We start from the raw sequence: 24,283 nt of genomic DNA, 5'->3' as shown, positions 1-24,283 counted from the left end.
AGAAATAACAAAATTATTATCTTGCCTATGTGCTCTCATGAATCTTTAAATAAAATACTCTTTGGAAAAGAGATAACACTCTTATACCCAGGGTAGACAGGCATAAGGGGCGCAACTATTCTTATCGTGGATGCTAACGAAGGGAAGCGAGTGTCGTTGCCTGTGTCAGTGTTGACGAGGATAGGGATCCAACTGCGTGTTTTTGTGCACCTGCGGTGTTACATTGCTCGATTGTGATTGCTCTTGTCTGTGTTGTTGATAGGGATATCGAATTTGATAGTTTTGTTGCTGATGATGTTGCTGCTGATATTGCTGCTGATGTTGCTGCTGTTGTTGCTGCTGTTGTTGCTGCTGTTGTTGCAACTGTTGTTGGTGCTGACGTTGTTGATGCGGTTGCAGGGTATACTGTTGTTGCGATTGTGACTGCGGTTGTTGTTGCTGCTGTTGCTGCTGGCCCTGTTGTTTTCGTTGCTCCGAACCAGCCGCCACGTAAGAAAATACGCAGAGGACAGCATAGCAGATATCAGACGCCTTCGAATGAAAAGAAAATTTTCCGCCGTTAGGTACATATTCTTTTTATTCATTAAAAGCTTTGATGTTAAGAAAACGTTAGAAATTAAAATAAATATCAAATTTTACTAATTTTTATTTAATTTTCATTTTATCTGTATATATAAAACCGGCTTGAAATTATTTGAAACAGTAAATTAAATAGTAAAAATTGTCTTTTGAATATAATTTATAAAAACACAAAATAATGAAAAGAACTTACGTGAGATGTAAGAAAAGAAAAAAACTTAAAAATGAGTCTCATGCAGTGTCATTTCCGCGCTTATGTTTCTGAGTCTCCAACGGGAGTTTATTAAAAGTAAATGCGATAGAAAATGTTCTATGCAAGCAGCGAACCGCCTCTTCAGCCTGTTGTATAATATATAGTTATAGAAATAATAACAAAAATTAAAAGTAATAAAATGTTTATCACTTTTTCTAACTCTTTTTATGTATTTTTGGCTATACATAATGAAATAACATAAACGTTGTTTATAATATTTTATACGTTTAAACTCTTAAACTATTGTAAAATTTAAAAAAATGTTATATTCTACATATAAAATAAATATTTTATTCAGTTAAAACGAATATATTATTAACGAAATGAAATTATTATTTTATTTTAGAGTAAAACAGACATTTTATTACTTTTTTCTCAAAACAAATATCTTTTCTCATTACAACAGATATTTTTATTCCGGCAGTAAAGAACTTCGAAACACGCGTACTCACCATTTGTGACTTATATTTACGTTGAATTACTTGTCTAGTTTTAGGATCTGAAACAGAAAGGCACCCGATATTCTGACATTCAAAGATTAAATGCTAAATTGCAGCGTAAGCGTGTCAGAGAATATTGTGAATCTATTCTTTTTTTTTCACGAGATATCTACGGCGTAAAAGCGTAATCGATGCAGTATTCGGTATGTCACTTACTGAATTCTTCCAAAACAAAGATTCCATCCTTTTGAGTAAAGCACTTGCGGATATGATCGAGTCTTACAAAAAACTGCAAATAACACAATCGGTTTGCGTTAGTGGTCTGTGCATCGCGTATCATAGATCTACTCGATCATGCATACGATTCTGACGATTCTCTATTTGCCTATCATTATCATATGCATCGATATAGCAATATCAGTCATATGTGCGAACAGCTTTCTAAACGAGGCGTGAAAATGTCGTGATGCTCGCTCGACGATAAACGTCTGTTTTCACCCTTCGAGCGCTGATTTTGTCGCGTCTTTTATCAATCAATAATAAGTCTTAGCTATATTTTAATTAATTATTAAATACTACTATATTATTATATTATTTATTGCAACAAAATTATAAATTTTTTTATTAAAAATTTTTTTATTAAAATCTAGAAGCGCTCAACGGGTTTTGCACAAGAAGTGTGTTTCACCTACTGCCTGTTTTCGATGCATGTCGCCGTACAGAAAATCACAATTATACAAACTAATTACAATTTGCAAAATTATACATTTCTTTCGTATAATTTTGACACACGATTCTTTTTATTGATAGTTTATTAATGACATAGTGACGCGCGTGACGTATATATCGGATAAAAAAATCGGATAGAATTTGTAACAATTGTAATAACTATTATTATTATTATTTCATGCCGTTTATACAATAATTAAGTATAATTTGCACTTATAATTAGATGCGAAGCAATACTGTTGTAATACTAATTGTCACGACCAGATCATGTTTCTTTCGTTTTCCAGAAATATTTTATATACTTTATACCAAATGTATTTATTTCAAAGATTTGTGATTTTATTTTTAAAATATCATTTTTTTCAATGCTGTATGTACTTAAAGCGAATGAAATCTAAGAGAGCGGATATTTATTTTACACGTGAAAACCTGTACACTTCGAATGTTAAATTACTTTATAACATTCGCGTTCCAATTACATGTTGAGTAACTTTATATTCCCATGTAATTATCACTACGAAAGGAGAGGGCATTGAAAGATAATCTCGCGACGACGATATCCGTGTGACGAATATTAAATCGCATTGTACGTATGAATATCGGAAATATTGTGTATATATTTAATGAGTAAAGCTGAAATAGAAATGTATCCATTACACGTGCAAAGAGTGTACAAATGCTGTAAATAAAAGAATTGAAATCGGGAAACTCAAACCCTAGAAATATTTCTACGTGCAGCATACACGGACCTCTCAGGGCTTACAGGGCAGCCGTACAAGCATTGTCTCATAACAGCATGCTCAATATCACTTAATAGTTGTCACATTTCGATCGAAACTCAACAGCGAGCAACGCTGTGTATTTTCACAAAACTCAATCTTTACAAGACTGATTCTTGAGGAATACATTTTTTAATTGTTGAGTTTTGCGAAAATTAATGTTCGGTGTGAAGGCCAAAGCGATGTACAAGCAATCCAGGAATCTATTCTACGATTAAAATCTATCAAAAGACATCATGCATCATTCAGCAATCGCGATGCAATCTCGATATAATTGATTTTTAAGCAAGATCTATAATAGCAGCAGCGATGGCGGCAAACAGCGACGGCATCCGCAGCAACGGCAGCAGCAATGTCAGCGATATATAGCGGCAAGCGTAATAGCAGCAGGCAACTCTGGAGATGGCCTAAACTCAATCGTAAAATGTTACTGATTGCTTAGCGTCGGAGAGTTGCTAAAATGTGCAATTGTATCATCTAATACAGACCGGCGGACGTGATACGTTCGTGATATATATATATTATATTAATCATGAGGGGGGGGGGGTGGTAAAGAGAAATCGAGAAAAAGGGGGAAGTATGACGGTAAATAAATGTCACTTCTTAGGGAGTGAAATCAGTACAATATCGGAATTAGTACAATGCCGTAAACAAGAAACATATTATGTTAGCAGTGCCATGCCAGAGAAGTGTAATAATATCGTGGCGAGAAGGTTGAGGCTCGCGCGAAATTCACAGTTTTCACGATGTTTTCTTTTTTCACAGGAGGGATATCCTGTTCGCAATAAATACTTTAGACGATCACTAGACAGCACGAGGAACCATTGCTCTACTACGTAAACTACCAGTGTAGAATGAGTGGATTGCCGAGCGATGTATGTATCACGAGCATGTAAATCATGGATTCCTTCGTTTTTATTTCACCCTGCTGGTCTGTTTGGATCTATTTAATCAAAAATAGAATTTATTTTTTTAGCAATAGTTTATTTAAAAATAAAATAATTTCTCTTTTATGACTTTGTGCTTATATTTTTTTTTCTGCATTTTTTAATCATCATATTGATTCATATGATATGATTGTATAATAATTTTAAACAAACTAATAGGATTAATATTATGTAATTTCTCTCAAGAAACCTATCGAAAATCTGGAGTTCTGAAGAATCACTTCAGCATAGAATATATGCTGAAACGACTTCGCGGAATAACTGTTCCGTTATTCTTTCCGCAGAGCTGCTCGAATCTCAAAAAAGACACAGTAAATCCTCCCGCGGTCCGGAAAAATTCGGATGCAAAAATCAGTCGAGAGAATTTTTAAGTATATTAAATTTTCATCTTTTTTCATATTATTCTCTTATTTGTGTAATCTGTCTTCTTCAATTCTTGAGTAGCGTCATTCATTTGTAACTGTGCAGTTTTAATATCTTTTACGTTTCTTAAAATATAATATCCAATTTTTCATGTTCGACATAAATGAGGAAAATGTTGATATATTACGGGTATATATTTGCTGACATAAAAAAAATTAACGATTTACATCCCGAAATCTTATGTAAAAAATAGTAAATCATATGATATGAGATACGTTCTACAGATTACGAATACACAGATCGACTCTCAATGAATTAACGTCTTATTTGCGATTTAAAATTCTCTTAATCTCATTCAATTAAAAGTCAAAATAAAAGAAAGAAATCAGAAGACGTAGAATTTATTTTCGAATAAAGATAGATAGCCCGAGATGCTTGTCATCGATTTTCGATGAAATCGACAGCACGCTTTTTTTGTCACGATTCGATCATATGTCGAATGAATTAATAACGGTAACAACAATTTCGGGTTTCGGTAAAACGAGCTTTTCAAAGAGCTTCCTCAGTCGCGACCGAGAGATACGGTGTGTAAAAAACGTGAAAGCTGTAAATGATGATCGTGACGCAATGACTTTGTGTACGGACTTTTATGTACGAGTGATTAGGCTATATAGATATATATATATAGTTGCATTGTGTGTGCATCGAACATCGCTCTCTACAAGTTGCACTAAACACTACTTACAAATATTTCATCTAAACGATATACAATATATAAAGTATATTTTGTGTCGGATTTTTTATCAATGCGGCAAACACTGTTCTGCATTTCATCGTTCATTACTGGATACCTGGAGAGGTATCGGCTTTACGATATACATGTCATATCGTAACGGAGAGATACATATGCGTGTATATATATATTACAACTAACACCGATCGATCGTAGAAAAAAACAGTAAGGATAGACAGAGCAGATCAGTGAGTTCGAATGCAATTTAAGAATCTAGGTAGATATATATAGTATAATGGTATATAATAATAATATATACGGCCAAAAGTAATGGTGAAAATAAATAAGCATCTCCGGAACACGGCCAACATTGAGTATATAGTCATATACTGAATTTGTATAACAAACAATGACTTATTTTGATTTGATACCTCGAAATCCTGTTTGCCCAGCCGTAGGGCAATGTCGATGGACGGGACAAGAAAACAGAAAACAGAAAAACAGAAAATTAAAACCTTTGGTAACAGCAGTTATCCACTCAGTCATAGAATATGTATAGCATATATATATATATAGAAAGAGAGAGAGAGAGAAGAGAGATACAGCTGTACACGATGATATTACAGCTATGCTTTTATCACCTAACGTCATGGCCAAATCGATAAACAGCGAAGGTATATTCATTGTTCAAGGACCATCTCAAAAGTTCCCCAAGCTGAGAAAAGTCTATCATTCCGATTACCCGAATCGAATGCTCGGATCCCGGGTATAATATCCTACAAGTATTTCGTCATTCGCGCGAGATTCTGTCAATGTATGATATATAGCCGCGAACGTTTATCGGTCGCGATGGAGTAAGTAGCCAGTAAACAATGATTTGTGTAGCGTCCGATTTTGTTGCATCATCTTTCTTTTCTTTTAATTTTTCTTTTTCTCTCATCTCGAACGCGAATAGACTTTCCTCGCGCATGACCACGACAGATAAAGAAGTTGTTAGACTTATGGAAAAAATATAATAGCATCCAACATTCAATACAAATGATAAGATATAGGAGTATAGTGTTCAAAAGACAGTCTGTATATATATATATTGTATATATCGCCCTATACCTTATTTCCTATGTATATATATATATAATATAAATGTAATGGATATATAAATATGTAATATATATAATTATATATAATACAGATAAAAGAGTCTGCAACTGCACATCGAGCTTCCATGCAAGAAAACATTGATTAATATAACGCCTGAACACAATATTATTCAGTAAAAATAATAATCGAGAGGATATCGGACCCGAAATTGTACCGAGTAAATCTCACACAGGAATCGCGATTAAACGGAACTCTCGATTAACGAAATGCTTAATGACGAGCAGAACAATTGTTTTTTCTCGTTGAAGAGTTGTATATGCATGTGTGTGACGCGTTATATGTATGTGTATGCATCTGGAGATGATCTGAATTCTGATAGGATCCACTTACTGCGTTTATTGGTAATTTGTAAATTTTTATTATTATTTGTAAATTTTCTTAAAAACTATCATCTATTTACATCATAATTTTTTTTATTCAAATAATAAATTATTAAAATATGTATTTTAAATATTACTAAAAAAAGATTGAAAATTCTTTAACAAATGGATCATATTTCGAACTCAGATGCGCAAATAAAGAATGCCTCAGCTCAAGCGTGCTTTCTCTTTTAAAGTTAAAGATTCATGAATCAATTTTGAGCTAATTTTTCGCTATTAAGAACTTTTTTACATAGGATGTCTTAAGTTTGATCCCAAGTTTGAAAATTAAATTCGAATCGTCATATTAACGGAATCTAGAGTCAAGGAAATTTTCCATTGTCTATCGTATATAATTTGTAAAATAACACATTGATATTCTCATGACGAAAACTTGGGTCATCAGTCAAACAGAATTTATATATGTACTGTATATATACATATATAGTTATATATATATATAGTTAAAAAAAAAGAGAAACACGATTGATTGCAACATTCTGTAAATGTACTATGCTGCGTAGTTATGCTGTAGTATTCCTTTTCGAAGTGTGTAAGATATTTATTTCTATATCTCTTCATTTCTTCCGTAGAGTTTCTCTAGTTTCGCACCGATATGTGTCTTTGCAAGTACGAATTCTCGCGTATTTCTTTGTAAATCAACAAAGTACGAGTAACTTTCGCACGGATTTTGGAACGTATATTGGGTAGAAAGTTCGCCAGTTAAACCACCTGACGAGCCCGACTTGTCCTTCCACATGGACGCGATGAATCACGTACAGAGATACAAATCAATTAAGCAGATCGTAGTGGCTAGCAGTGGGAGATAATATTGAGTGGTCCTTGCATCAATGCAATAATGAAAAAAAAAAACATAGAGAAAGAGAAAAAGAGAAAGAGATCGATGATCAAGAGAACATGGTCAAAAAGACAGTGGTTGAACGACGACGAGGTTTTCAATCCTACTAAAGCAACGATGTTGACGGTTTTTTTTTGTTTAATTAATCAATGCCTTCCTTTTAAAAGTACTATTTAATATCGGATTGTCCGTTCAACGTTACGAGACGAGTATCAAAGCTAGCATGTCACCTCGAATCGCGATTATTAAGCCGAAGCAAAGGATATTTTTTTTCTACAACTCAGTCTCGTTGTAGTATAATACATTCTCTAACGTATAATTAATCTCACTGAAATAAATGCATTATTATATGCACTGACACGTCGTAAAAAATAAACGAAATTGATAGCTAGAAAGATCGTAATGTAATATAATCGAGACGTAATACGGTTGAAGGTATAAGATGATACTTAATCCTCAAACCAAAGTTCTCAATAAATATGTACGATCGAACATGACACAAACAATTGAACGTAGAATGTAAGAGGGGTATATAGATATAGATATATGCGCAATCCTCGAAAAAAAGAGAGAGAAAGAGAGAGAAAGTGAGAAGGAGAGTCGAGCTCTCGATTCTTTCCGATAACAGCGTAAGGAATGTGTGACTTTTTTACGCGAGTGCGAGCCATACCTTGCTATTCGCGAAGAGGAGACCGACGCCTTCCATGCAGACCTGCAGAAGTCCGCCCTCACCCGTTCGCATATCCTGCACCGGAAACTCACCGCCGAGCTCGTTCGCCACGTTCACGCCTCGTCCGCGAGCTGCTGCCTTCTCCATTGCATCCTTAATGCAGTAGTACACGTCCTTACACTAGAAAAAACGATCGTTGATTTATCGTTAAAAGTGTGCAGCACACAGCTCTAATCGATCTCGACTGGTCGCCCATCAATCAATTTGGAATTCACGGACATTTTCTCCAAATTGTCTGAAACTTTGCGAGATTGCGCCTATAACCGTCTGCAATCATATTTGTAATCCCTCAATCTGCAATCTGAGTCTTCAGTTCAATTTCTTTTACTGTTCCTAGGTTTTTCAAAGAGATACAATAGACAGTGCCTGAATGTCGTTGGTGGATTCAAAGAGGGGAGGGGGGGAGGGGGGGAGTCCAAGCCTATTATAATATTATTAGGCTTTCAAAGAATGTGGAAAAATTCAATGGTTATTTTTCAAAAAAAAAATATTTTTATTTTATTATTAAATTTTTTTCTCAATTATTTTAGAAAGGGACTTCGCTCCCCTTTATTTTGAAGAAATTTAAGAATGAAATTTTGTTTGTAACCAAAAAAGATTCAGATTGCATTTTTGCAATCATTATACGACAGAACGGGACATTTCTTTTTCGTTTAATTTTCGTTATTTGAACTTCCCTTGTTCGATCTTTCTGGGGATCCTTCCTACCTTCTTAGTATAATACTTGTGTAACTTGGTATCGCCGCCACTCTTCTTCCATAAACATAGAACCTTATTCTTCGGACTATAGGTCATGTTGACTACGCGCTCATACCACCATCGCTCGACTATTACGCCATTCACCGATCTCAGCACGAGACCATCGTGGCGAACCTCGAGGAAGCGCAAATCGCCCTCGGCGTCGACCCCCGAGTGTACGGTAAACGATTGCCGATGCATTTGCCGGGATGTTAAGGGCTTCAGGTCGATGTCGTTTCCGTGCTGTAGAAGAAGAAGGTCCGCGTTCTTAGCACGTCGCGATTGTTAACCGGTCGCGCGACCGATACTCACGAGATTGTTTATTTGATCGAGAAGTAGATTCAATTCCTGGCTGTAGATGAGGCCGATGTGACTCTTGCCCAGCAATCTGCGTACCTTCCGCTTCAGCTCGTTCTTATCAACGTTTAACATCACCAGTACGGCGGTGAGATTGTGCAGCAAAGTGCACAGCAGTCTGTCCTCCTCGTGTTCCAACCTTCGTCTTTCGCTTTCACTCAAACTCTTGTATCTGTATCACGCAACGTGTTTTAACAATAATTAAAAAAATGTTTATTATATCTATTTATGTATACATATATTGATTAATACAATATATCCAACATTATACATATAAAACTTTTCAATTTATAATTTTGAATTAATTGAAGATTATATGTGGCTATCTCCATAAGGAAAAATTTGGTTTTACTAAAATATCTAAAAATTTAGCTAAATATAGATATTTGAAATTAATTTTCCAGACTATCAAAATATTATGTAGAACGTTCAAAGTAATTGCTAGAATATTAAAACTTTTTGCAGCACCACTCATCATACTTGAAATTTCTACGTAATTATTTTGATAATCCAATAAAATTATTTTCAGATATGTATTTAACACTTTTAGATACTACAGCAAAATTCTTCTTTTGACGTAATTTTTGCTCGATTCAGATTTTGATTATTTTTTACCTCTCCACCATTTCTCCGGGTCCTTGATCCATGCCCATCATGTCGCGTTCCTGCGAGACGGCATCCAAAAAGGCGTCCTCCCAGAATTGCATTTCGTCCCACAGAGACGATCTGTCCTTCCCCACTAAACCTAGAGTGAAAATTGCAATAATAAAGTGATAATAAAATATCGACGAGAAATTCGTCAATCTTTAGATATCACTTGTAAATTATTATGCTTCTATTGTACCTTCAAAGAGATACGTTCTCGCAGTCTCCGGACTTGGTAACGTTGTGGTAGGTATCAAACTTCCGCCGTGATACCGAAATCCGGTGCTTAAAGACGACTTGCTGGACCAGACGCTGCCGGAACGCTGCTTGCCCTGTCGAGGAAACTGAAATCACAGAATCGTGTAAGAGTGAAGTTAATAGCGTTTCAGAGATAATTTTTGATAAATCATGAAGACTTTAATAAAACAGTCCGAAATTATGACCAGTATTCATAGTCAATTCTTATATTTAAGACCTTAAGTACAGTCTCAAGATTGCATAAATCGTATTAACATCTTAAGACATTATGTAAGATGATCTTAAAATAAAAACCGATTATGAATACCGGTCAATATCTTCTATCAACATTCGTCGAGATCATAAAGATTAGAGCATTCCATCTATATATAGCTAACTGCAATACGATGCCACCTTCTAAAGTCAAAAGGTAGCTCGCTTGCACACACAAGAATCACGGGAGAAACCTAGTAACATCACAAACAAGACATTAATTTTTTTAAATATGATAATAATTTAAATTACAACGAAACGCGACATTGTTACCCTTCGATAATGATTCTCTATGCGATCTGTCAGCGTCCAGTGTTCCTGTCTGATGAATGCCGAGATATCGATGCAATTCGAAAATTCGAAATTACGGAAAGATTCTGTTGTGCGATATAGATGTATATTACACATCCGAGTTAGTCTAAGGACTCTTTCTCCTAAAGAACGTGTTAATTCAATTTGAAATTGTTAACGCGTGATTGCACATTCCAATGAGTTTTGCGTTGTCGGGCATCTATTTTACGGAAATGGACGGTGCTACTAGCGATGTGTGCGTTGCTCTCTACCAGATGTATCTAACAACTATGTAAGATTATATTAATTCAAGATAGATAATTTACATTGCCTTGCTCGACCTCGCTATCAGACACGGTGCTTCGGAAGGAAGCTTGGTGCGCTTGCCGAAAAGCAGGATTAGTGATAATGCTACCTCCGTCAGTGGATAAAGCTTCGCTGCTCCCCGTTCCACCACCCCGCCCACTCTAAAAAAACACATGACAAAACACGTGTGCGTTGCATGTTACAATCGAAAATTGAACATTTTTGTGATGCTTTCTTTCTTTCTTCATGTTTACTAGCTTTAAAAGGACCGTCAAAGAAACTGCCAGGCCGAATAATACATTCTCTAATAAAAAAAGAAAAGAAGAAATGGTTTTCTCGTCTGTTTTAGAACGGGGGGAGGAGATGTATTTTTACCAGTTTCAACAATTATATTGATCGCGCCTGCAGGATCATTGCGACACCCAAGTATGTTAGTATTACTAACCAACTTGAAATTTGAGTTTAGGATATCGAAATTACATTTGTACATTAAAAAAATTCTTTCTACCTCTGAGTCGAATGAAGTGAGCTTGCTTAGAAATTTCCCTTTCTTTGTGAACATGTCCAGGAACATATCCGTCGTCGATTGGCTTGTATCCCCCGCTGGTGGTGCCTGTGGCACGTCCAAATGCACTTGCGGTAGTTCTAATATTATATTTTTTTTTTATATATATATATATATATATATATATATATATCGCGATAATATTAAAGAATTAAAAACATTAAATATCAAAATTTTCAATAAAAAATATATCTTGATAAATTAAGAATCGATAGAAATTTTTTATCGATAGTATGCTCAAAGACGTACCCGATTTTTGCGTAGGATCCATGAAGTCAGGTTGATTCGGGGATTGCGGGGATTTTAGATTTTCTCTGCTACCGAATGGGCTAGACGCCTGCGAAATGAGCGCTTTCTTTCGTCATCGAACATCAAATATACACATATACGCATAATATGTACTTGAAAAATAAAAGATGAATTTTGAATTATGCTACATTAAAAGGGTGTTTTTTTTATTGTACCTGCGACATCAGAGAGCTGTCGAAGCCGCTACCTTCGGACAGATCTTTACTCCAGTAATGTGTGTGAGCGATTTCCATCAGCTGGAAGACAGAAGCCATCCCGCCTAGTCCGAAATTATTATACGTATGCGCGAGACCGTGCGTTACTGCTTGAAGGCACTTTAACATTCCCTTATATACGGGCTTTGATATGGCCTGGTGAGAAATTAAAGCAGACATATAACATATAATCAAACAGTGTTCTATTTATTTCGAAGCAGAAAAATGTCAAGTAAATTTAATAACAGTACTTAATAAGCTCTATCTAATTAAGAAATATTTAAAATTTACCACATCGTCAATGTGATCGTTTGGACTGATCTTCCTATTAAGACCCTTATTTAGCTTCGTTACAACTAAATCCCGATAATTTTCATCCTCCATTAATTTCTTTAATCTGTTCAATTTGAGCCAACCAACACCTTCGCCAGCCAACACTTGTGTCACCACCTACAAATTCCACCGTAAAATTAAGCACGATTGTTTGTTTTTCATATAACGTTTACGAATACTTGCATCATTTAAAAAGGCTTGATTGTCGCTATTTGTGTTGGAACGTTCTGCGTTTTGCATTCTCTGCGCGTCTTCTTGATTAACTTTGTGTGTAGAATGTTTTATTAACGAGGAACGCTCTACCAATCCTGTTTTTCCTACAACTGTTAATAGCATTCGCGTTGTTCTGAATTTTATCTTTAAATGTAAGAATTTAATTAGAAATGGTTTGGCATTATCATTTACCTTTAGGAAATGGTCCAAGAATTGGATTGGTCTTCTCTTTCGATTTCTGATTTTGTGGAAAGAAGCTACTGCCTCGATTGGAATTATTTTTACTACCTAGAAATCGAATAATTTCGATATTTTTTAGAGTGTGCATTTATAATAATTTTTGTAACCCATAGATTTTAATATCGAATAAAAAATATTTTTTTAAGAGACGAAGATAAAATTTGTTAATATTAACACCAACATAATATGTTTTAACATCATGTGTTTTAAATTCACATTATTATGGTATTGATATAAACCACCAGAGATTTTAAATCCACATCGATTTTTTAAAGTGCAGAATTTTATCAATTATAATATTAATATATTGCAGTTTGATAGTTATTAAAAGTAAGATTGCGAAACATACCGAATAAATCGCTGAACATGCTGCTGGTCTGTGCGGCGAAGCCGTTCAGATCGCTGCTAATATTGCTGAAAAAGTCTCGTCCAACTCCACTTCGAGAATCAGACGCGACTAGTTGATTACTGACCGAATCCTTCCGCTGCTGCGTATTGGGAGATTGCGGCGAATGTGTGGGTGATTGTTGCGATTCTCCAAGACCCTAAAAGCAAATGTAAAGATTGCATTCGATAAACCAATTTCGAAGATCAGCGCAAAAGATTTAAGATGCTTCAGCGCGACTCTATCAGAACTAAGATATTTACGTACCTTGAGCAAGCCTTTCTTTGCGGCGGCTTCTTTAGCACTTTTTGTCAGATCTCCCAATGTGCTCTTGCCGACGTAAGTCAGATCGTCCAGAGTATTTTTACTAACACCCGCCGCGGTTTTGCTCGCCTCCAGCGCGGTTTTCGATACCTCTTGCACCGACTTGGTGGCCTCACCCATCGCTTTCTTCGTTTGTTGCGTCAACTATGATTTAGAAAAAAGAAGACAACTAAGCCTACATTTCAATTTCATATATTTTATGTGTAACGTAACATTGCACAAGTCTCTTAAAAAAAAAAACGTACTTGCTCCAATGGCGCGAATAGACTGTCTTCGCTTGCCTCTGTAATTTTTTCTTTTGCCTGCTTCAGCTGTGATAAATAGAAAATTAAATAAGTAAATAGCTACTATCGCATTTATAATAAAATATGACACAATTGATTCAATAGAACTAGAGAACGAATATTAGTAGTAATTTATTGACGATTGCTTAAACAGAGAGTTATATATTAAGGACATATTGGGCCAATATTGTACTAGTAAATTGTTGCTAGAGAAGCAACTGGGACAAATATTTTATTTTGACGCATGTGTGTGTGTGTGCTTCACCTTGTCCATTTGTGCAAGTAATCCATCCTGACTGCTCTGTCTAGTTTCGCGCATTAAGTCCTTCGCCTGACTAGCAATCTGCTCGAACAGAGAACCTTGCGAGCCCTGTCGAAGAACACCGTTTCCGGTAGTAGTACTACTGCCGCTGCCACCGCTGTTCTGCCGTTGCACCAAATTATCATTGCTAGATTTCTGCATGATCGTTGGTCCTGCCGATGCCTGACGTTGAAGCTGCATCGCTTCGTGATGCTGAAGCTCGGTGGTGCTGACTGCGCTTATCTGTCGTGGCAAGAGAGGCCCACCAGCAGTGTTGAAGCTGGAAGCTCTTGCCAGGACGTTGCCAACGCTTGGCTGACGCTGTAGACCCGGTCCCGTGGGTGGTACCTGGAAAAAAGTACGTGAACATTTATAATTGTTCTCAACTGCAACGAAAAAACAGACAATTTTTTTATTAGAAAATAATGGGAAAATCGGAGGTTCAAATCATCAATAATCCCGCATGTCTCTGAAAAATTCTTTTCTCGAAAAAAGTCAGTTGAAAGTAGAAAAATGCTTGTGTAATAACGTTGCTTCTTGGAAATTATTATTAATAAATTCATTTTATATCACAATTTTATATCAATAGAAAACTTTTAAGGCACACGGGATTGCAGCAGAAAGAACTCCAAGACTTTTATACTAAAAAGAGTGTTTTTTTTTTTCTGAAAATATTACACATTTATAATTAACACAAGATTTAATAAATATCTATTATAGTCTCAAGATTCAAAATATGAGTAATAAAGTTAGTCATGCTTCAATAGAAGACGTCACGTTGAAATACAATAGTATAGATTTAGATCTAGATAAAACAATTTGTATTTGACAATACAAGTAATAACTACAAAAAGAGCCGTACTTTTCACTGTAATTTAAATAGTGCATTATCTCTGTGTATATACTGCATATACATGTGTTGAAAAGATTAAAATCGTGTTTCTTACAATCATTTTAAAGTCAATGAAACTCGCAGACAGTGTATCGACAAGAAAATGAAAAGATGTATATGTAAATGTATCTGTAGATGTATGTTTCATGTATGTTTTACGTGTGGATCGCATGAGAAATAGACACTAGCAATGCAATAACGTATCTTCAAAGAATAACATGAAAAGAATATGTGTATCATAATAAATCTCATTCGCTCGTTTCATGCTAAGAAGAAATGGTGCGAAATACAGACTGAAGATCAGACAACTATATATATAATAGACTTCACGCAATTACATACTTAATGCCAGCTATGGGACGTGAATGAGGATTATCATAATGTTTGTTTTCAAAGGCGAACGTGCAAAGAATACTCAAACGATAGATATATCTCGTAAAACGAACGTCAATTAATCGTAAAAACAATAATGCATCTTTAAAATAAAATGCAAACCAGAGACGAGAAGCTTTAACATTCTCCTCAAACAATATTTTTAAGGAGAATTAAAAAGAAGGAGAGAAAAAGATGAGATAGTGATAGGCAAACATTTCACACACTCTGTGGAAATTATTCCCTCCAGTATCCAATTCGATTTCATTCTATCATGCATCAACCCCCAAATGATACCAAGGATGCGTTCCACTTAACGTTCGCAAGCAACGCTTGCGAGCATCATTTCACCTTTGTTGTCATCCAATGTTAAATAAGGATGAAATGATGCATGTGAATGTTGCAAACGTTAAGCTGAACATACCCCAAAGTGACACTCTCGAGGAGATATTCGAAAGTGACAGAATTAAAGGTACATATGAAGATGACTCACAGGAGTGACATATCTACTGATACGCGAGGTCCTGTGAGGTGTGGTAGGACGTTCAGTATCGTTGAGCGAAGATTGAGTGCCTAAAGATCCCATGCTTATCCCTGTGAATTGTCCTACCGAACTTTGTGCACTCAGGATAGTGCGCGGTGTTATTGTCGACGCGGAGTCTGACTCAAAGCTACCACCCTCCTCTTTATCCTATAATCAAGCTATCCGTTAGCGCACACCGGAGATGCCATTTCGAGATTTAACGCATAACGTAACACGCTATGAAAGTATTTCGTAGATATCGTATTTATGCACGAATCATTATTGTGTGCCGATTTATAGAATTGAAAAATATCTACGAATTTTTTCTTTTAATTCGATATATGTGAAACCTTCAATGATATATTATATCTGTTACCTATTATTATAAAATTGAAATACTGTTAATGGATTACATGTTACGGAACCAAGAGATTTTCGTTATTTTTAATTTTTTAATTCTGATATCGTGCATGCGACATGATTTATGTCATACGATGTAAACTATAATTACATAAAATATAAAGTATCATTTAGCATATAGAAAATAGTGCATTTAAAAAAAGAGAAGGAAAAAAAACAAGAGAGGGAGCCAGGGAAAAAGTTTATGTACTTACATTAGTAGACTGCGAACCCTCGAGAATTTTTGGATTTAACTCAAGCTCGGAGTCCCTGTTAAAGCTCGGGCTACTGAGATCGCTGTGACTAGAAGACGTGCTCGGCGGACTCTCGGGTCGTATTGGTGAATCTTCCTCCACCCCGGGATATTGCAAAGAACTTGGTGGATTGTAAACGTTCTTCGGATCCACTGAGAGCGACATTTGTTGGGGCTGACTCACTTGCGGGCAATTGTACCCTGCGAAAAGTAATTGAACAATAAAAATACTTGAACACTAAAACTCACTTTGATTGAATATAAAATTTTTTTTATTTAAAAATATTTTAATTGTATAAAAAAAATGTTAAAATGCTTTACCGCTTCAATATAATTTTTTTCATTTAAATTTGTAACATTGAAATACCCTTTTTACTTTTTTATAAAACACTCACCCGGCGATAAATCCGACGATGCCATCTCAGAGACAAAATCGCTCAGGGAGGAATAAGAGGAGCTGGTGCTTTCGGCGCCCTCAGAATCGGAGCCGCTTTCGTCTGTAGGCTGAGTCTCGTGTTCTCTCATCGCTTTCAGAGCGTTCGCCAGCGAGCTACCGGAGTCCCAGACGGGAAAGTAAATTGGCTCGAGATTGGTCGCGTACCAGCGCGGCTTGTCGCCGATTTGCGCTGGATCGAACACCCCGGTCTGCACCCGGAGGAAGGCCACATTACTTGGCGTGAGGGACCATTCGGCCAAAAACTCGACCGCCTGTGTGCGCGCGAATCTGTTGAGAAAGCTGCTCTTCCTGGGTCGCGAGCGAAGGAACGAATTGATTTGGAAGGCCACCACTGGCCGGGGGTACAGTCGCAGGGTGCGAGTGTGCTCGGTGAAGTTGGCCAACAGGTTCTGCGAGTTAAAGAATCGCACCATAGCGACCCGCGTGGCAATGTCTACTGAATCCACGTCGTTTCCGTAGATGAAGGGATTGAAAGGTGCCGGGCTCTGTCCGGTCACCTTCGGCGGATACGGACCGGCCGGTCCGGATCCACCGATCGTCTGTGACATCGACGGCCGACGAGGTGGACTCGATGATGAGCTCATGCTAGGTGAATTCAACGGAGTGTGCTGAACATGTGAGCACTGATCGACGCTCGGCCTGTGCTTCGTCGAAGCTACACTGTAGGGTTTATTAGTAGTATTTTTATTAGCATTCAACGTTGTAAAAATATTTAAAGTTTAAGTAGTGGCGGTACTTTACAATTGATAAATAAATATATCTGTCGATAACTTTTATTCAAAGAAAAGCACAAATCATTTTTCAACTACATTATGTAGTCAAAATTTCATTTTTACATTAATATTAATAATTATATTAATTGTATTAACGATAGGTTTTATTAAAAGACAATAGGCGTGGTAATTATATTGACATACCTTAAACTGGAAAGATGGGAGATTGCGCTTTCTCTTCTGATGGGCGCCTGAAAAGACAAACGCATCGAGATGTCTTGCGGGGGCAATGGAGGGCCTGACATACTGGCCATCGCCTAGAAATTCGTCAGAGTAAATTAATAATTTGTTACAATGTTTATTGCTCATTGCTACTTTGTTACTAGTTGCTGCTTCTACTTCTACTTCGACTAATAAATTATCTACAAACAAAAAGTACCGAACGTTATAAAAAGAATTTTCCGATATCGAATATGAACTTCTAGAGAAGCAAACCAATCTTTTGTGGATCTCTCTAATTTATATTTGCTACTTGTAATTATTTACAATATTATTTTATAGTATTAGCAAATGTGTGTGGCTGTCATCAACCTGATTCTATTATTCTAAACGTGATAAATCATGCATGCGACTAACTACGAAATAAGGGATACGCCACTAAGCAGACTGAGAATTAGTAAAATATTTACACTAGAGCCAACTTGATCCATCAGTTGCATTGCCTGCGATGAGGGTAAAGAGTCATTAAATACTCTTCATCAGTCAGCTTCGTAATAATGAAAGTGTATATGTATATCGCCGCTTAAATGCTGACGAGAATCTCATTACCTGCTTCAGATGATTCTTCAAGATGGTACCCTCCGGTTCTGGCAAAGGTGGCAAATTGTCTTCGCCCAAAGCGCCTGGCGCCGTTATCTTATTGCTATCTAAGTCTACCAGCCAGATATCATCGGGCATCTTGAAGTTCTTTTTGTACAATAGGAAGGACGCAGGTATTCCGATCACAAAGGGAGTCGGAGCGAGCAGCAATTGTTCCGCGCAGCTCATGCACGTGGGAAGTAAGGGTATTGCGGGGAACATGTACTCCAACGGGTAGATCATCGTAACAAACGCCATGACCGACATGGACAAAGCGTTATAATCCCGTGACTGAAGTACAATCTGAAAGGAAGGATATCATTCTGTTTTGAAATTTTAGCTCTGGATGTTTAAGGTACAAAAAAGGCGCTTTAATATAATAACACACTTATATACACTTTATATAATAATGATTAGAAGAATTAAAAGAATACATTATATATTTTTTCAATATTATTTTACATTTATTTACCTTGTTTTCCAAGAGAATCAGCGTGAGGACCTTCAAACATATGTCGACGCCGAGAAGTTCCAACGGTAGGTGCAGAGGAAAATCGATCAGGGAGAACCTGGTATGGTCTGGCAAGGCGAAACACAGCGGGGGTTGCAGGCTTGATGATATTATCTCAACCTCGACACGTGTCTTTGCTGGAACGGGCACGGGGCTGCTGAGTAAACGCAGTATCCATGTCTCAATTTCGCGAACGTCGTGAAGTACGATAGACGGCGTGTCGCCCAGAGCCTGACCCGTCAGAACACTCCATACTGTATCTCTGTAACGGAGGAAGAGTTCAGTAGAAATTTTTCACCTTTTTCTCCTTTTTAGAAATTATAAAGCATTATTGAAGCAGGATTGATAAAATTCGAACACACCTGTTGGTCTGTCGAGAAGCTCCCACTTTCTGTGGCGAAAAACTCTCGTTGCACGCGTCGATAATCTTCTTTAGAACGAAAAGACATTCTCGGAACATCGAGAAGAACGGATGATGAGAAATTATGCATAGTGAAGTCAAGGAATGATTGCGAATCCTCTGTGAGAATATTATAAAGTTGTTATTGGCAGACTTTAACATCGTTTTTATGTAAAATTATATATTGTTTTCAATCCTTCTAAAATACTTTTTAAACAAATTAATTATTAATCCTGATGATCTGTGTGTGTTAAAATTTACTATACAATTATATCGTTTGGAACAATATAATTAAAAAATTCTAAAAACTAAGAAATAAAAAATTTTCACAGAAAAAAGAATCTTAAATTACATTAACAGATAAAGGCATCAAATATCAGAGAAAAAAGTTTTAAAATAAAATATTAGTAAGAAAATAAATGACATTTTGGGTCAAATAGACTCGAAAAAATCAAATCACGGGTTAATAAAAACTGTTTCTAGTGCTGTTATATTAGTCAGTGGTATCGACCTGACGTCTTCGAGATGCACGTGGCGAAGGGGAATGACTGCCGCCGCTCTCGCTGTCTCCACTCGGTGCGATGAATTCTAATCTCGGGGCGTGGGGTACCTGCGGGGTATCTGAATCTCTCCTGCTACTAGAGCAATCCTTCTCAGAGTCACTAGGACCCACTGCACTGCTCCTATAGTCGCTATAACAAACGGCTAGAGATACAGTCTTATAAACGGGACTTCTATCGGGTGCAAAATTGTATACGCGCGAATCATTCGGGTTGTTTAAAACAGGAATCTTCATCTCTTAAGAATCTTTTCTAAAGAATTAATTATTTTAGAATCTCTTCGTTTTGAGAAATAAGAAGTTTCGTTGTTTTTTATAACTGTATAAAATATAACTGCGCCGAGCATATTGGAATTCTATTCCAATTTTTTATTAAATGTAAAAATTAAAAGAAGGCCAATAATTATAAGCCATTTCACCTAGAAAAAGCGGAATCCGTGCTTCTCTCCATGCTCTTCCTCCAGCTTTCTCTACGAAACGTGGTATTGTACTTTTCTCTCTTAAGCGAAATTCCTCCGCCAGCCCCAGCGACCCCCGCTCTTTCAGTAGGTCGGTAGAAATTCACACAGATCCCGTAACGCGTTCTTCCTGCGTTTTGCAAAATATTTGTAACGTAGTGCGGATTCTTGAAAATCTCACGTGCGACGCAAGTAGAACGCATACGAACCTGAATCTTTGTCGGTGAGGGTGAAGGTAAAGGACGTTGCCTCTCGTAAGGCCGTGCGCTTTGGTCCCACGCTACTGCAACCTTCCGGTTGGCAGAAGTACACCATATCCAGAGGCAGAGGAAAATCCTTGTGATCCTCCACCGGATATCTGCGTAGCAACTCCGGGACCTGTGTATTAAATAAAAGTCATTATTTCCTTTCCCTAAATCGTATTTTATCAATTATTTTTTTTATATTCCAGTTTCTCGAAGGTACAGCTTATAGCTTGGCAAAATCGATTGGACGCATATTAAAGCCGTCACATACAAATTGACATAAAGATATCAATTTAATACAAATATAAAAACAGGTTAAACCGTGAAATCCTCAATACATTTTAATGTGTTTTGTTAAATAAAATATTTGTAATTTATAATTCCAAAAAATTATAATTCCAAAAATTCTACATAAAATTTTGCAAATACAGACTCTAATATTTCGCATTAATTGTTATACCTGTACGGGCTGACGAGAGGCAGCAGGCATCCTGGCCCCCACGATGGCGAGATAATCTACCAATCGGGGGCACAGGAATTTCTTCTGTATATCCATGGCTGTGACCTATGTGTGTACAGCTGTGTCACCGTTGTATACAGTGTATACAGGACATCCGAGCTGCTGAACTCTCTTCAGAGTCGTTTCCAGCTTGAATCATGATTGTACCATTCTCTCGCTTATTTATCCCACCTGTAAATAGAGAGTTAGAGAGGTTGCAATTAATTGACGTCCCTGCCTCACTATTTACTGAATTGTCCAGCTTAATTAAACTTCCGCTATAATTATTCTCGAGCGAAATGAATTTGTAGGTAACATCCATTTCTACTTCGTTGTTTTTAATAAAGTATTTCTCGGCTAACATGGTAACAGTATTCTTTTTTTAAAAGATATCTTAAGGATAATCATATTTTTAATTAAACTTTATGCTATAATTTAATATTTTTAATTAAACTTTATGCTATAATTTTCCTAAGTTAAAATTAAAATTGTCGTTGACGTAGATTGCTTCCACCTCTCAAGTTTTAACTACACTGCACAGTTATCTCGTTTTCGTAAAGCTTCAACCTAAGTAACATTTGTTTATCATGATAAGGTCAAAATGAAGTAATATGACCGAAACTTGACGAATTTTCACTGAATTTTATATCAATTTGGCGTCATTTAACTGTAACATTGCGTGTTACTTGGAAAGTTAATATTAGAATTAATAAATGCCCAACCATTTTAACCTTTAAAAATTATATACCAAAGATTAAAATAATTGGATTGTTTAAAAGAAAGGATTATTTATTAATCTTTGAAAATTACTCAAATTACACACCAAAGATTTAGAAAAAGGGGATTATTTTGTTATATTTCAAAATCTTAAATTTCAGTTACAAAAGTAATCGAGATGTTTGGCGGTAATAGATCAACTTCCTTAAAGCGAAGGGCGGATGGGTAAAAGAAGCCGGAGGGTAGCAGCCGGTTCGGGCGAGATTTCAGAAGATCAATGATTCCGAAGGCCCAAAAAGGATATCTGTGTCACCGTGTCGGGGGTAAAAGGGAACAAGGGAAAGAGCGTGCATGCGCGTGGCATGTTTAATTCCGATATCGAACCTCATCTTGTATTTCGCGCCGTGGCGCAACATAGACGGGGACGACGGAGTCATGTGCACGAAGCCACGTACTTCCGTGTTCGATTATACCGCCGATGATTACAGACTGAAACGTGGTCGCTTGATTGTCGTGGAAAAAGAGCCGATCCGGCGACAAACGAGATCCGATCTTTCGGATATCGTCCGAACGTTTTCTATCTGTTTTTCTAACTCCGGGGAATTTCAGACATCATCTAGACGATCCTCAAAGAACTCTTCTTTTTTTACGTCTTTTTTCGGTGCATGAAAGAAATGATTGATCGGAAAGTGCGATGTTCAGTGATCTAATCCTCCGCGTTCCGTTAATGATTTGAAGAACTCAATCTTGATGAGAAAATCGCATTTAATTCTCATTTATTCTCATCTTAATTTGAAAATTTCATTTAAATCCCATTTCTCAGGTTCATTAGAAGAAAACGGATTGCGTCGCTGTGATAGCGAATCTTTTAATTTTGAAACGATGAACTGGATGATGATGGAAAACTTGAGACAAAACTCGATCTTGAAGTTAAGACATTTATTTGCAGACTCATTTTCTCTCAAGCCTTCAAAAAAAGAATAGAGCGCGGTGACATTAATTAAACTCTTCGATCTTAAAGGAATACCCATTCATACGTACGTAGACAGTTTGATAAATCAATGATTTTTGAAAGAAGATTATGTTGAAAAATAAATCGAATTTTGGTAAAAAAAATTAAAAAAATATTACCGATTCATCAAACTGTCCTCCTATACGTATAAAATTATTTGCAAAAATTATGCAGAATTGAATGTCGCTCTAAACAAATTGCAAATGTAGATTGTTTTTACGTATGGTATCCTAAAGTTGCACATTAATTGCAATATGCTTCGTTTCTTGATCTAGGTTTGAAATTCTAACAATCAATTTCGCATAAATTAAAAAGTAAAATTATACATGACATTAACGCGTGTTTCAAATGTGACAGCAAAATGAAAGTATTGGTCACGTTAAAAGCTCGTTTGTCCAAAATTCAACGATGCATTATCTGATCGAAGGTGGCATTTAACAATTCACCAAATCTCTCAACTCCCGAGCGTGCCGCGATCAATTATTCAACCCACCTTCCCGAGGCGCGAATGGTATCGCCGAGATGCAAAGACAGCAATAATGACATCCGGAATTATTTCCGCCCAGATGTGAGAAAGTTGCGTCCAGCTGTGACGTTAAATAGCACGTCTACCTGCGGGCGACCTGTTTCGATAAGAACACGACACTTAACGAGTTGACCTCGTCGAGTTCCGCTACTCCCGGAGAGTGACTTCAATCATACTATTGACTTGAGGAACATCGATCATGATTTTACAGCGACTCGTACATTCAGTTAATCAATTCGGCAGATTCGCTAAAAAACGTTCCAATCCCGAATTGTGTCGCAGAAAGAATTCAAAATCGTCTCTTTACCTCGGTCGGAAAATATCAGATTTTCGTAGCCGTCATCTGTGTGAGAAACTCAATTAAATGAACTCGCGCTTAAGTTCGCGAACAATTACGCCGTGCCGAGATTGCTTCACCGCATCGATCCCGAGGCATGAACGAGCCCCACCGGAAGAGACGGTTTCACCTTTCTGACATCCCGACGTCCACTCGGGGAGCATTGCTCGGATTCGCGAATCCGTAACGAGAGATTCGATTGACCAACCCTTCCCTGAGAAGGGTGGAATTAAATTTGCGCGAGGAAAAAGAAGTATCCGGAATCAGCTTCGTTAGCTCAAGGCCATTTCGAAGCAATCCCCATCCGGGATCATTCTACGAACAATTCTATTGAGAAATAATCCCTTGACGTCGGCATCGCGACGTCGTCTGCTCCTCCGCCACCGTCATCGCTCACAAGACACTTACGTTTTGCAATGCGTATTAACGCGGAGAACGACCGCGTTCGGTCCTCGTCCGACCGCCATACGAACGATTGTCAGGCCGACGGTGTTCCGTATCAGCCAAACGGCGATATCGCACTGGCGGCCGCCGACGCGCCCCGGAGCCTCGCGGCCGTCGCGCGTCGTCGCGACGCTGATCGTTCGCCAGAAGCGGTACCAGGCAAGCGCACGTCTGCGGACGC

The 24,283-nt window shown here is 37.1% G+C and overlaps 1 protein-coding gene across 8 annotated transcripts; it reads right to left on the bottom strand.

Annotated features, from left to right (window-relative positions):
* On the bottom strand, positions 1–24,150 carry LOC108748324 (MAP kinase-activating death domain protein). Of its 8 annotated transcripts, none has more exons than XM_018486387.1 (33): positions 24,067–24,150; positions 21,028–21,258; positions 20,532–20,700; positions 20,284–20,452; positions 19,817–19,997; positions 19,268–19,425; positions 18,867–19,167; positions 18,365–18,697; positions 18,226–18,258; positions 17,741–17,853; positions 16,762–17,483; positions 16,329–16,567; positions 15,685–15,882; positions 13,892–14,275; positions 13,588–13,653; positions 13,286–13,486; positions 12,983–13,178; positions 12,586–12,681; positions 12,364–12,503; positions 12,139–12,297; positions 11,809–12,003; positions 11,594–11,681; positions 11,288–11,424; positions 10,800–10,940; positions 9,872–10,016; positions 9,643–9,772; positions 8,983–9,199; positions 8,641–8,913; positions 7,873–8,052; positions 5,255–5,263; positions 1,489–1,561; positions 1,285–1,331; positions 166–531 (listed from the first exon to the last, which is right to left on the bottom strand). In XM_018486387.1, the coding sequence occupies exons 2-33, from the start codon at positions 21,121–21,123 to the stop codon at positions 166–168; spliced, it is 5,955 nt and encodes a 1,984-aa protein (XP_018341889.1). In that variant the 5' UTR covers positions 21,124–21,258; positions 24,067–24,150. The 8 variants fall into 8 exon arrangements, with proteins under 8 accessions (XP_018341896.1, XP_018341893.1, XP_018341889.1 ...); XM_018486389.1 differs by having other exon boundaries at positions 19,817–19,988; XM_018486394.1 differs by lacking the exon at positions 5,255–5,263 and having other exon boundaries at positions 1–531.
* Positions 24,151–24,283: the final 133 nt, after the last annotated feature.

This window comes from Trachymyrmex septentrionalis, unplaced genomic scaffold (assembly GCF_001594115.1).
Source record: "Trachymyrmex septentrionalis isolate Tsep2-gDNA-1 unplaced genomic scaffold, Tsep1.0 scaffold22, whole genome shotgun sequence".
In the NCBI taxonomy this organism is placed as follows: Eukaryota; Metazoa; Arthropoda; class Insecta; order Hymenoptera; family Formicidae; genus Trachymyrmex; species Trachymyrmex septentrionalis.
The sequence above is the reverse complement of the archived record's forward strand: the minus strand, read 5'-3'. Positions and strand labels throughout refer to the sequence as shown.